Genomic DNA, 13,649 nt, shown 5'->3' on the forward strand with positions numbered 1-13,649 from the left:
GGTAGTCCAGCTGCCACAACTTTTTTTTTTGTTTGATTCAGCAGATCTTTTTAATATGAACTATAACCAATAAAACATTGGATATCAAGAGTATGTTAACTTCGCCTTGTTTACCTCTCGACCACTTCAACATATTTTGCAATGAAGCAAAAATTGTGACAAACAAGGAAACATTTTGCCGCTACAAATTGAAGCGTGCCACAATGTCTCTGCAAGTCATGTTGACGGCTGCACTTTCCATGTTTAAGGTTTTTAAAAGGCACTTGGCGGTCCAGATGTGGCCCGCCGGCCGCAGTTTGCTTACACCTGGGCTGACAATATAGAGAAGGCATTTTGTGAAATCGCAACACTTGATGAAAAAAAAAACCCCATTGAAGGTCACTTCAGTGTATTGTATATGTGTGCCTATAGATACATATAATATCCTCTGAAACTGATTGGACACCCCCAGCCCCCAGTGCACCATGACAAAGTCACCCTGAATGCACAATATCAGCCTGGCACTGCACATGTGATCATGCAATTGGCTATGCAAAGCTGCAGGACACAGCCCATTTATTTTGCTCAGTTTGCAAATGTGTGTGTGTGTGTGTGTGTGTGTGTGTGTTTGGAGGACAAAAGGCAATGGTTGTGAGAATTGAGCAGCCTGCTGATAAGGGATATATATACTGAGGGTGATTGACAATGAAAAGACACTAGATTGAGCATTTTTCCCCCTTTTCCTTCATGACCCTGACCCAGAACAATGAAAGAGAACAACAGAAAATGTCTTTCTCCAAACTGTTTTAACAAACATGCAATTCTCAAGAGACTAAGGAACTTCTGATACACAATTTTTATGAACAGTTTTAGTGACGACAATAAGCATATCCCATCAATAACATGTTTGGTTGGTTGGTACCCATCAAAACAAAGTCTTTTTCGAAAATGCAAATTTCCTGTGTTAAAAAAAACAAACTCAGCGAAGGGAACAGCAACAAAGAGGCTGAAAAGCCGCGGGTTGCAGACCCCGGCCTATACCATCTTGCTGTGATAACCTGACCCGCACTGTTGCCCTCATTGCACGGGAAGGCCAGCTTCCTGTTTTTTCCCTGTCAGTCCAGAGCACAGGATTGACACAGTGCATAGTCAGCACCCAGGACCAATAGGCAAAGATCCGCCCACAATGACGAGGCTCATAATAATAATGTAAACAAACATAAACCGTAAATGTGGAGAAAGAACTTCAGTACACCGGGACAATGTACTTTATCTAAAGCTATAAAGTAGTTTTTTAAAGGAACGACCGAACAACCTAAAGCCATGCATGCAGTAGTAAATTTGGGAACAAATCGGCCGCAGAGGACACTGTGTGTGGCGGCAGAGGAGAGTGCCCTGCCGCCGCTCACATCCCGTCGACTCATTGTCCTGCTTCCTTTTGAGCTTCACAAGCAGGGCTTCCTCAGGACATAGTTGGAGGATAAGTGAATGAAAACAGCACATACACACATAAGGGGCTGTTGACAAATCCAATGGCCCATGACTGACATAAAATAGCAGAATATTAGTCCATTTTAAGGAATTAGGGGTTAGGTAAATCAAAAAAATATTTACATATTAAGTTTATCAAAACTGAACCACCATAAAAGTCACCCTTCTACCCCTTCTTAAAGACATATAGTGAAACCACACCAGAAGTACACAAACCAGTCAAGGTAATTACGCCAACAATCACACACAATGAAGCATGTCTCACTCAAATTAACCTGGCCTCTTCACTAATTAATCCAATTAACTCAATTGCTGTACAGGAGTGTGAGTGTGAATGTGCCCTGTGATTGGCTGTCGCCCAAAGTGAGCCGGGATAGACTCCAGCACCCCCCCTTCAACCCTCGAGAGGAAAACCAGCATAGTTAACGAATGAATGCATTATGAGAGTTGTCCAGCAGAGCGCGCTGTTATAGCACTTTTGGCCACAATAAATTGTCCCAAAATACATTTTTGCAGTTTACAGTCTTCAACTGTGCTTCAAATCGACGCACGGTTTAATCCCATGTACAGATATTTATGTCATTCTCAAGTATTAAATAAGGGGGAAAATGACTTTATTTTTTATTTAATTGTTTTTTGCAGAATGACGTAGTGTCACTTGGGAGCTGTGAAGCCGCCAGCAGTGACGTCGCCTCCCCCAAGAGATTAAGACAGGTGCGGCAAGCAATGACAGCTACTTTGGAACAGAGAAGCTTTCACAATAAAAACATTAAAGTCTCACACAGACTGGAACTGTGAGACAAAAAACGAAAGCACCACGCCTTGCACAATAATGATTGGATTACATCACTGAACTTGTTATTTCACAGACGCTTGTCATACAGTAAAATGTCAATCAGATTAAAACTATTAATAGTTTTATTCTGATTTTGACATTTTAACTGCGTTTTTCGTGTAAATTACTCATGTGAATGCCTGCTTGTTTAATTACAATAATTCATAAGTGAGTAAATTGGCAAGTGACAATTTGCAATGGGATGAAAGACTTCTTCAAATTAAGCATTACAGGCTCAAGTTAATTATGAGAATTTTCGCACAACTTGTTAAGTACCCTTTGTATATTTGTAGAGTTTGTTATTTAAGTTGTACGGACACTTGATTCAGTTGCTCATCATTTTTAAGGCAGAACCAGCGAGGCGTTTAATTTATTTTGAAAAGGCGTACCGGAAACGGCTGGCTGTGACTATGTGAAGGCGCTCGAGGGGCGCGCACACTGTCAGGGAGAGCCGGTAGAGAGAATGTGAAGGTGGTATCGCCTGAGCTGCTTTGTGTTATAACTAATCCCAATTTCTCCTCTGGAAAAAACACACATACAGGAAAAACAGGACCACTATATTAATTTGTGTGTTTTTTTTCAATTTTTGTTTGCATTGTTTTCCCCGTGTTGTAAGAAATGGACTGGAAGCAGCGTTGCGAAGAGTGAGGAGCATCATTTGCCTTCACCGGATATTCACTCTTAATGACACAATATGGATACACTATTCTGAGTGACGTTGGCGCATACTGTATGGGATTCTTTTTCGACGAAACTGCCCTGTTTTGGAGAAGAACACATCATGAGTTCCAGTGGTAAGTTCGATCCGTGTAGGTGAGCTGTAGGACAATAGTGGACTAGGAAATCATGAGTTACACCTGAACAGTCTCTTGTAATCCAATACAACAGCGTTGCCTTTCATTCCGGCTTTATTGTGCTCACAATTCACAATTCTATTCAAAGTTGCGTTCAGGTACCATCATTGCATTGCACTTTGGTGTTTCTATTATATTGGCCCATGCATCCATGATAAAACTGGAAGAGGTCAGCCACATTTGTTCAGAGTTCAGCCACACTAGATCTTTTTTTGGATTCTTCATCCACGTCACAGTTGTTGCCTTTCCAACCCTCATTTCTGTTTTTCCTCATTCTAGTCACCATTCACACCCAGCATGTCACGATTCCCATAACAAGTGGCTCTCATTCACTCACGCAGCTTCAATATGTGATTATATAGACTTGTATATTTCCAAATGAGCACTTTCACGCATATTGAACCCCCACCGACTTTCAGCTGTTGCCACTACATAAAAGTCCACCTGTCACTTCTCCAACATGGTCATTGGAGGAACAGACAGCACTGCAGGTTTTCCAGGCAGACCGCTTCTGGTCTTGTGGACTTTATGTGAATGTGATGCAGAGCATGACGAAGACACCCGGAGGCTGCTGTCGTACTTATCTTAGACTAACCCGAAGGCTGCCGTGATGCTAAGCTGACCTTGTATCAGCTGACTCCGACCCTGATCCCCTGTCAGCTGAATCAGGGCTTTCCCCCGCAGGGCTGGCGGTTCAAGCTCTGTGCATGTGAATGTTGTTGTGCCTTTTGTACAAATTATCCCTTGTTGATCCACGAGGAAGACCGATTTGTCAGGGAAAGACCTAAAAATATATCTCCCTCAGTTGCAGTGATTTAAGAACACCCAGTGTTCATATCACATAAACATAGTATTACTGCATCAGTCATACACAAGTCTGTCATTGTCAGGATGTACAGTACATTATTCATCTCTCTTGGTGCCACCTCGCCTGACCTCAAGTTCCCATGCAATGTTTCATGGTATTTTTTAGAGTTTGGGACTGGAAAAGGTATGAGCAGCTATCCCACAGTTCAAGAATTACAGGGTACAGTACACCAGTATAGACTTTACTGTGGATCCATTTCAACCAGAAGTACTTAATCATCACAAGCTCGCCCAATCTGCTATACTGTTGACTTTTTTTATACATTTTCCCTAAGGGTGTTGTCTTTGGATTCATTGTTCAACAGATCCTGGGGAGTCCTACATTGCTGTAGTGTACTGAAAAGGTTTAAGATGAAACAACAGTGGCAGTGTGGTTAATAGTGGTTAGTGACTCTTAGCTCAGACGCTCTGGGTTCAACTCTTAACTCGACTCTTTCTGCAGGTACTCCAGTTTCCTCCCACAGTCCAAAACATGCACGTTATAGGCTAATCGGAGACTCTAAATTGTCCGTAGGTATGAATAACTCATGTTTCAGAGCTACATTAAGCAGAATGACAATGAGCAATTGTGCCGTAGCGGAGGACTTTGTGGATGTAGCTTCTTTTTTGTTGTTTGCAAAAGATGTTCAGAACATTTTGAAATTTATTGAAATGATTATTGAAAGCATCATCCTAAATACAGAATGTGGTTTCCACAATTGAAACATTGAATTGTCTTCTGAAGGTTCCTAGTTTCTTTGTGACAGTGAAAGGTGCATGGTATTCCGCATGCGGTGGGCTGTCACAGGCTCTTGTGATTGAAAAAAGAAGAATGCTCTCAAACACATGTCAAAAACACGTCAACATGGGGTTTGCGTCTGGCCTGAACGCTCGAGGTGTGTGTGTGTGTCTGCGTCGTAACAGAAGGCAGATGGTGGTGGAACATGCTTAGTGAACATGTGTCTGTTGGCATGAAACACCACGGAGCTTAGATCCAGTCAGTCAGTCAGTCAGTCAGTCAGTCAAACATGTGTTCCCTTCTTGCCCCAGGCACTCTTCTGGCTCGGACATGAATGGGCCTGGTAAGCTGAAGCGTGTGCGATGTTTTCCACTGCATTGGATGTGATAGCCCAGAGGCCATCCTCACACAGTATAATTACACACAACACTGACTATGTACCAGGGCCTCTCATGGTCAACTGGGTCTTTATGTGTCCAGTCTGACTTTTTTTGTGTTTGCTGGACAGACCAGTACCGTCTATAAATGTCACGGAATAGGACTTTAATTTCTCTTACCCGCATAAGCAAAACACATAAATGTTTTAAAGGTTAGAATGAAACGGAGTGGGATAAAGCACATGTTAATCAATACCCTGCAGGGTTTCCCACAGACTGCAATCTCGTATTTGTGGTGGTGGTGGTAGGGTGGGTAGTAGGTAGTAGCATTATAATGTAATTACCATAACTACATAATGTAACTGCTATGGATGCTGTAGGAGAGGAAAATAACATTGTGGGGGACAAAAAGTGAGTGACATTTCCACAAGGTGGCTATCATACTCATCACAACTCAATATTAGTGAATGTTATTACTGTTGTGAATATGTCCATATGTCCATGTTCAACAGGACAAACTAAATGTAACCACAACAATATTAAAAGACTTACATATGCGTAGTACTCCAGCAGGATGACCAAGATAATGGCACCAGATGCTTTGGCTCACCTTGTGTTCACCCCATTTTGCTCATGGCTGATCTTCTTCATACCTCCTGTGTAAACCAAAAGAACAGCATATACGCCGCACATGACCTCAATACCACAAAGTGCAACATTGGCACGTACCACTTTGCCAACATTTCCATCTTTTCTGGGGTAAAAAATGCTACCCAGAACTTGAACTTGTTTCCGTTGATGACAAAGAAGTTCCTTGTCTGTATTATTTCCTGGTGTAGTGGGACACTGAACATCTGCGCGAGTGATCATTGCTCATGTCAATATGAATGGCAATTTAGGGACCGCAGATGGAAGAACTAACTCCAAGTCACTGAAACATAACATGTCAGTGCAAGGCATTTCAAAATGGTAATCTAAGATGGTGAACGTTATATAGTTGTACTCGCAAAGCAGCTTTTTTTAGAATGGTGTCAATATCAAGATGTACTAGAAGGGGGTTCAGAGTGATGGCGAGGACCGTATACGATTCCCACTCTTTTTTTCTTGCATGTTGAACAGTCCAAACTTGAGGTAAACACCATCCATCACGTGCCGGGCAGCTTGATTATGTCTAAAACCAGCAGACAACTATGAAGACACTGATACCGCAAAATGCAGTTTTAGTTTTTATGTGTGTATTTTGTGGAGTAGTTGAAGTTATTAATATTTTTTTGTAATCTTGGACAAACATATCACACCATATATTCATATATCTATGCTCACAGTTACCAAATTACACTAAACCCCGATTATGTTCGACATGGAGAGGAGAAGAGTATACCTCTTAAGTGGAATAACAATCAGTGGGAGAGATAAACAATTGTATTACGTCTCCCCTTTTCTCCATGACCTTGGCCTCCGGTAGGATTGAGTGATCATTCACACTGTCAGTGTAGGTGCGACCCTTTGCTCTCCCGTCTCACTGTAGCAGAATGTTAGTCGGACCACTGAGTGGACTCTTGTAGCTTTGATGAATGCTCCTCTCCGAGGTCTTGGCTGAGTTCAAGGATGATGAAAAGAAGGGTGGGGTAAGGCTGGAGGGCAGAGTTCTGATCATTTTGCTGCTGCAGACCATGGCTTGTGTACATTTACATACACCACACATTTGCAAACTTGACTGTAAAGTCACGTGGAAGTCAGATTGCATTTTGGTTAATTAAGATATATTTTGTGTCAAAGAAATTACCAGGCGTGAGTGGATTTATTTACTATTCTTTAACTGACTTCTTTAATGATCTGAAAGTGATAGGGTTTTTGCATAGAGATGCTGAAGAAACTGTGTTTTTTGTGACATTTTGCTAATTTTTTTTTACGATGAGCAGCCATGATTTCATGAGCTTTTTCAAAAATTTGTGCCAAAATTTGCCACATTTTGATTTTTTTTTCAATAACATTACATCTGTTTTACAATTTTGTGTATTTCTAATGAATGTATTCTTTATAACATTCATCTCCCAAACCACAGGATTTCAACTAATCTAACAATTTATTTTGCGGCCCTTTTTTTGAGATGCCAGATCCTGCAGTCATTTTCAATATATCTTCATACTTGGTGTATCTTTACACCTACTGTAAAAAATGAGCACATTGGCCCGGGGAATTGTGATCTCAATGCAAGCGAGCAAGTCGTGATTCACGTTTTTTGCAGTCCTAACCGAGACTATGATTAATTCGAAAGGAGTGATGACTTTATTCACTGCGATGATTTATGTTTGTACCAATATCCCCGAGGAATGTTAATTAAAACGTGATAAATTGTATACTTTATTTACAAGATTGTTGACTTAGAAACCAGGCCTCAAATTTCACAAGGGGGCACTTTTTTCAGTAGATGGTAGCGAACCCTGGGTCATTGGCTTCGTAGCATCCAACCATTCATCCACTTTCTGGGGGTGGAGGCCGAGCCCTAACCCTGGGTGAAAGGCAGACTACAACTCTGTGGAACATTTGGGGAACAAGACTGCACCCCATTTCACAAAGCACGGTCCATATTGGAGAAGTTATACATATTTTTCATTCAGTTAATCCCACAAGTTCTCATTGTTTTTGTTCTGTGATTGTTATCTCTTCATTCCTCATCAGCACCACTATCCAAGCATCCCCTGCGACCGTGCTCCAGGCGTGCTCCTCGTCGTGGCTGTCAGGTCAGAGGCAGAAATAGTAGCAGCTGGTCCCTGGGGATGCTGTCTGCCTCACTGACCCTGGCCCTGTTCTTATCACCTGTCAGCTGGAGGCTGGATTCTCCCCCTGGCACTCGTCGGTGATTTAGTCTGGGATTACACCTGTTGCTAGGCGGCTATCCTTATTAGAATGACTCGCCATCTCTATATGGGAAAGGACGTACGGCTGGTCTCAAGCTCTCTAATGGTTCTAGACAGAAATAACTTGGCTGGGTTGAATGGCAATGTGCCCACTCACACAATTAGATATTGTTGCGTAATTCTTAAGCTCCTGAGGCGATTGTGTGTGTGTGTGTGTGTGTGTGTGGATTGCCTGCTTAGGTGCAGCAATTTGTCATGCATATTGTAGAATTAAATTTATTTAATTAAATTGAGAGAACAGAAATAGGATCCGCAAAGGTTTCCTGTCTGGACTGTGAAAGCAGACAATATTCCAGACTTGCCAGTTTGTTTTGGCACCATTTCAGAAGGTCACCATTGTAAATAAATAGCCTGTGTGTATTCAGTAGGATTTGGCACAGGCTTAGTTCCCATTATGGCTTTTTGGTTTATGATAAAAAACAAGCATACTTTCTCACTTGTGTCATTACTCAGTCCAGTAGCGAAACACTTATCAGATGGGGTAACAAATTCCAGTGGTGCCACCAGCATTGTGAGGCAAACAATGAATTAACAGTGACTTGAGTGTGGGAGCCCGGCATTGGAATTAATCATACTTGCATATTTCTAATGCCCACTCTCCTGATTTGAAAGGAAACTGTGGAGTCACTGTATGCATACATTCTGTCTTCAGTCCACGGATGTACATATATCAGGACTGTGACACACAAACCTCACTGCACTCAGGATATGAGGTGTGCAAAGCTCTTAGACATTTTAAGTACTGCAAGTCCTTTGAGATTCCTCCAGTGAAATGGAATCAGTAGCTATAGAGCACGCTAGCCCCGTGCCATGTGCTACCGCCACTGAAGCAGCAAAGTCCTTCAGTCAGCTATTCTGGTAGAGAGCAATGCTAGCTGCTTATCCCACCATTATACCTCTCCAACACTGTAGCACCACTCCAATGCTCCTTGAGGAAGATAAAGGGCAGAATTACCAAGCATGACTTCAGGTAGTCAACCACAGGCTTACTATTATGGTAGCTGGGATTTTGTTTAATTTCATGAAGAAATGTTGATGTTGGTATAAGGGTATAGAGTTAAGATGCCGTCTACTGTATGGAGTTGCAATGACAAGCTACGCACACAGTCTCATCATAGTGTGTTTATGAGCAAGGGTGATGAGGTAGCAATAAATCTATCTGTGGCGGTCCAAATGTAATTGTGACGGGCAGCCACAAATACATTATTGTATGGGAAACACTGGAATTAGGATAGATCTACTCCACATGATGCTGCAATTGTGACTTATGGGGTATTTTACATTGAGGAGAGAGCTACCGAGGTGTCAGAACTCGCACTTTTAGAACGTTCATCTTATTGTGTGAAATGCTTGGGATTTTGGAGTCTGTGAATTGACAGATATACACGTGGGAGAAGTACAGTATAACAGTATTTGAGCCTTGTTTGTACAATGACAAAGACACTGCTTTGTGTACTTTTGTTTGCCAATACAGAGTATCAACGGGGATGTACAGGCGGGCCAATCCGATGTCAACGATGTCGGGAAGTATGCAAAGGAGAGGTGGTTCGAGTTCAAGATACCCACTTTCATGTCAAGTGTTTCACCTGCACAGGTAAGACTTCAAATTTCTTTCATAACACCTGACAGCAATGAGGAAACACAAACTACATCACATTCTTACACTTTCGACAAACAACCTGCATTGACTGCTAAGAATAGTGGATCCTCCTGCTAATCCATCTTAGTCTCCATGCTGAGTGCTACTAATAGCCCACGGTGAGGATTGGAGCAGATCAGAGTTCCTTTGCAGGGGACTTCGACTCCTGCTAAGGTAGCTTGCTTGCTTTTGTAATTAAGGAATACTACTTCACGGATATTCACTTACCGCGCTCGGGTCTGCAATCAATTAACCACAATGGAGTGATTATTATATTGTATTGACTACTGCATTGTACTGTGATACCGCTGTTGCAGAAATCACCATTAAATTGCATTTGGAGATTCTCTGCAATTTCCAGCAGTAGTCTATACTTAATACAACATCACTTGCACATGAGTGAAAAGTAACTCTTTGTTTCAGAAGTACAACTGTTACTAAGCATACACGCTCCAGGCTGCAGAGCACCGTGACAAATTGTGTTTCTTGGTTCTTTGATTTCTAATTTGCTCATACACTCACACTTGACTGTCACAAGTTCTTTTCCAGGGTAGCACATACTTTTGTAGGAGTGCCATAAATCAGTGTCATGTTTAAAAAGATAAGCCATTCTGTTACCTTATCCAGCAAAACACAATCAGTATTGTTTCATTCATCCAATAATAGCATGAGGTAGAAGGAAAATAAATCACTGTATTATCAACAACAAAAATGCATTATAATAATAACATGAAAACATGACTTTGAAAGATAAAGTCCTTGCACATAAGGTGATGATGCTACATGGTGTAGCATCATTTCAAAGCATCCAATACTTTTTTTCTCCACTAGGACCGAGGAGTTGTAATATACATAGTACTAATTGCTTTCCCTTGTGATATTAAGTAATAACCTAGTTAATTGGATGTTTGCCTGAACACTCTACACCGCCACAAAGACACTTTTCTGTCTTCGGGATTTTGCTCCTAAATCTTTAGGCGGTGTAGCAAACAGACAGCATCCTGTTATATCATTTCATAGTTTATGTTTAAGTAATGAAGGTGAGCTGCAGTTTGTGACTTTGTAGTTGGTCTTGCACAACAGTATGATGTCATCCTACTCTAGATTAACACAGTGGCGGCTACTCATTGGAGACACGTTCCCCTCAACACGCACAAATAATGCTTGTTGTGTGCATTTGAACACACATGCACCCTCACTGTGGTTGTTAAAGGTTGCTGTGGTAACGGTGTGATGGGGTACCCGCGCCCTGGTTGGTGGATATTCTCAGCATCTCTATGATGCTATTAACCAATGGCACAGCACTATTCCATGCCCCAGAGAAAAAGGGTGGTGAACACAGGAAGATAGCAGAGAAGAGAGGGGGATGGGGGTTGTGATCTAAACATTGGATCACAACTTTGTTCTAATATCAGGTCGTTTTATATGTATATGTTCCACTCCTCTTCTACGCCATACTTCCAGTCATTTCATTGAAAGCAGCTTTACAATAATAACAGGCTTCTCATGTTCCAGATAGCTCTCCCCATTATTGTGTGGCCAGACTATTCCACATCCCTGGCTATAATATGCTCTCCAATGTGGGCCCCTGCACAGCCAGCAGTTTTCCACAGCTTTTATTGTTCCGTCGTCTGACTCCCCCTCACAGACAAATGTGCTGCGTGTTCTTTTGAACTTTATAAACTCCATCAAGGCTCCATGCTGTGCTGCCGGTGCTGTTGTCTGGTTTTGTTTGGTTTGTAGTGTAGCTAAAGATGACAAATAACCACGCATCATTTTAAGGTTACATTTTGTTTCCTTGGCTAACTTGCTTTTGCCTCCATCCTCTCCCATTGTTTCTTTTTTGGGGCTTTCGCTCTTGCTTTCCTACAGACTGCCACTCAAGCATGAAATCAATTTCTCATCACGGGACAGGATGACATTGGCATGCTGTGTGTGTGGAGACTAATGGCTAATGCCATACCACCAGGGTGACAATCCTCTGTCAGCAGATAATTGCCACCTGTGTCGGATGTGTTTATGAACTGGGAATACGTGTGTTTTAACATTAGATTTTTTTTTCCCAGCGAGAATCACAACAGGATTATTGACCTGTAACAGTAAAACTATGTCAGATATTTCAAGTTTCTTTGTCCTCCCTCATTCTTTCGCTATATTTGTATGTAAAATGTTTTTTAGTGAAGCGTTAAGATTTCACACTTTGTTCTGCGGTCCTCGAACGCATCATAGATGTGGTGCTGTGCCTGGCTGAGTTGGACGCCAATTCCATGTGTTTAGTGGTCATCATATGTACATGATCATTCATTAGTGGTGAGTACCTAGACATTTTATTCTTTAAATGTGCAAAAAAATCAATCTTTGACGTAACCCTGTGAAAAGGGGATCTACTGTACTCTGCATATGTTTCACTTTCTTTTCACTATCTTATGCTTGATTATAACATGCAGATGGAACAGATCACTAGTCAGATCAGATCACCACACAAAAGACGTTTGTGTGTTTTGTGACTCTCCTGGAACCTCCCACTGTTGTGGCAGGTTTAGGAGATGATGCGGTGTTGAATTACTGTCAGACTGGCTCACAGGTTCATTTTGGCGTCAGTGACAATGATGATGATCCCTGTTTTGTACAAATCACTCTTCGCTTTCAAGGGAGACATAAGCAACCAAATTGTAGTAGTTCAAATTCTAATATGTATTAACCATGCAAGCAATTCATTATGTGAATAAAAGCAAACATTCCCGTTTATAGACGGACTAGAAACTCCTTTCCACAAGGAAGGTATTGTTTAGGAAGAAGCCATTTTTAATTGAGGAAAAAGCAGATTTTATTAAATACTTGACGGCTGTGCTTCTGTCTGGTAGGACTCCTATGCTGTTCCAACCGCATCATTTTTGGAGTTCTTTGCAGACACGTTTTAGTCAGCAAGCCCTCCCTTAAGACACCATTAACCCAGTCTCTCAACCACTGCATTTATAACATCCTCCATCTGAACACAAAATAAATATGGAGCTGCCAAAAAGAGAAAAGAGGTGATGAATAAAAAAAGAAAAACTGCGAGACACATTTCTCAGACAAAAACAAACCGGGGGGTTACATGGAAGGGTAGCTTCCTGTAGCTATAGCAACCGCTGGTACGCTAGTCCAATCACCACGCCAATGCCTGGTTGCTAGGGAGAGAAGCGAATGCAGGAGGCAACGGGACTTCTCCCCGACGGCTCTCCAGGATGCTGGGTACATGATAGAGATTATTTCTCTGCATTTCTTGTGTCAAGGCTCCAAGTATTGGAGGCTTTTCACACTCACACCTTGCTTATTGTCATGAAATGGGTTTGTGTGTGTTAAACTGGGAGTGTGTACGTCCCAGCCAGGTGGAGCTTAGGAACAAATCCTGCTGTGTCACAGCTTTTTTTTCCCCTCTGTAATCAGATATGACCTCACCAAGTCTACTAATCCCTCGCAATTTACTTCTATCTTTTTGTATCGGCATTCCCATCCATGCCTAATATTTCCCATTTGACCAAGGTTGAAAGTTCACACATGGCAGGCTGCTTTGAAGAGACTCTGCTGGGCAGCCATCTGTCTTTATCCAAAAACTACTGCCAAGTGGCAAATGCGAGCCAAATGAAAGTTATTCATGCATAATCGTTCTCTGGTATAATTTAAACCGTCAGCCTTCTCCTTGTTTGTTTGTTTGCTATCGTTTTACGACTATTCCAGGGCCAGCTCTCACCTGAAGTCAGATGGGGTAGGCTCCAGCTCACCCGTGACCGTCGTGAGGACAACTGGTATAGAAATTGAGTGAAGAACCTTTTTTTTAAACACTGACTCTTGGATTTAGCACAGGCTGATTTATGCATGTCTCACTGTTTACTCTAAACCAGCACGTTAGGAGCATCTGCTTACTGACAAATTATAAGGCAAGGAGTTAGGGCTGCAGCTTCAGGCTTTTTTTGCATATCAAATAA

The 13,649-nt window shown here is 41.9% G+C and overlaps 1 protein-coding gene across 7 annotated transcripts in view; it reads left to right on the forward strand.

Moving 5' to 3' along the window:
- Positions 1-2,250: 2,250 nt before the first annotated feature.
- The window catches only part of ablim3 (actin binding LIM protein family, member 3), a 34,420-nt gene continuing 23,021 nt past the window's right edge, over positions 2,251-13,649 (forward strand). For 5 of the 7 annotated variants that reach the window (XM_058063617.1, XM_058063618.1, XM_058063619.1 and 2 more), the window contains exons 1-2: positions 2,252-3,099; positions 9,517-9,636. In XM_058063617.1, the coding sequence (XP_057919600.1) occupies positions 3,087-3,099; positions 9,517-9,636 (133 nt within the window). In that variant the 5' untranslated portion in view covers positions 2,252-3,086. Of the gene's footprint in view, positions 3,100-9,516; positions 9,637-13,649 lie in introns of all 7 variants that reach the window. The other 2 variants (XM_058063620.1, XM_058063623.1) reach the window with 2 other exon arrangements.

The sequence above is a fragment of the Doryrhamphus excisus genome, chromosome 23, assembly GCF_030265055.1.
Source record: "Doryrhamphus excisus isolate RoL2022-K1 chromosome 23, RoL_Dexc_1.0, whole genome shotgun sequence".
Classification (NCBI taxonomy): domain Eukaryota; kingdom Metazoa; phylum Chordata; class Actinopteri; order Syngnathiformes; family Syngnathidae; genus Doryrhamphus; species Doryrhamphus excisus.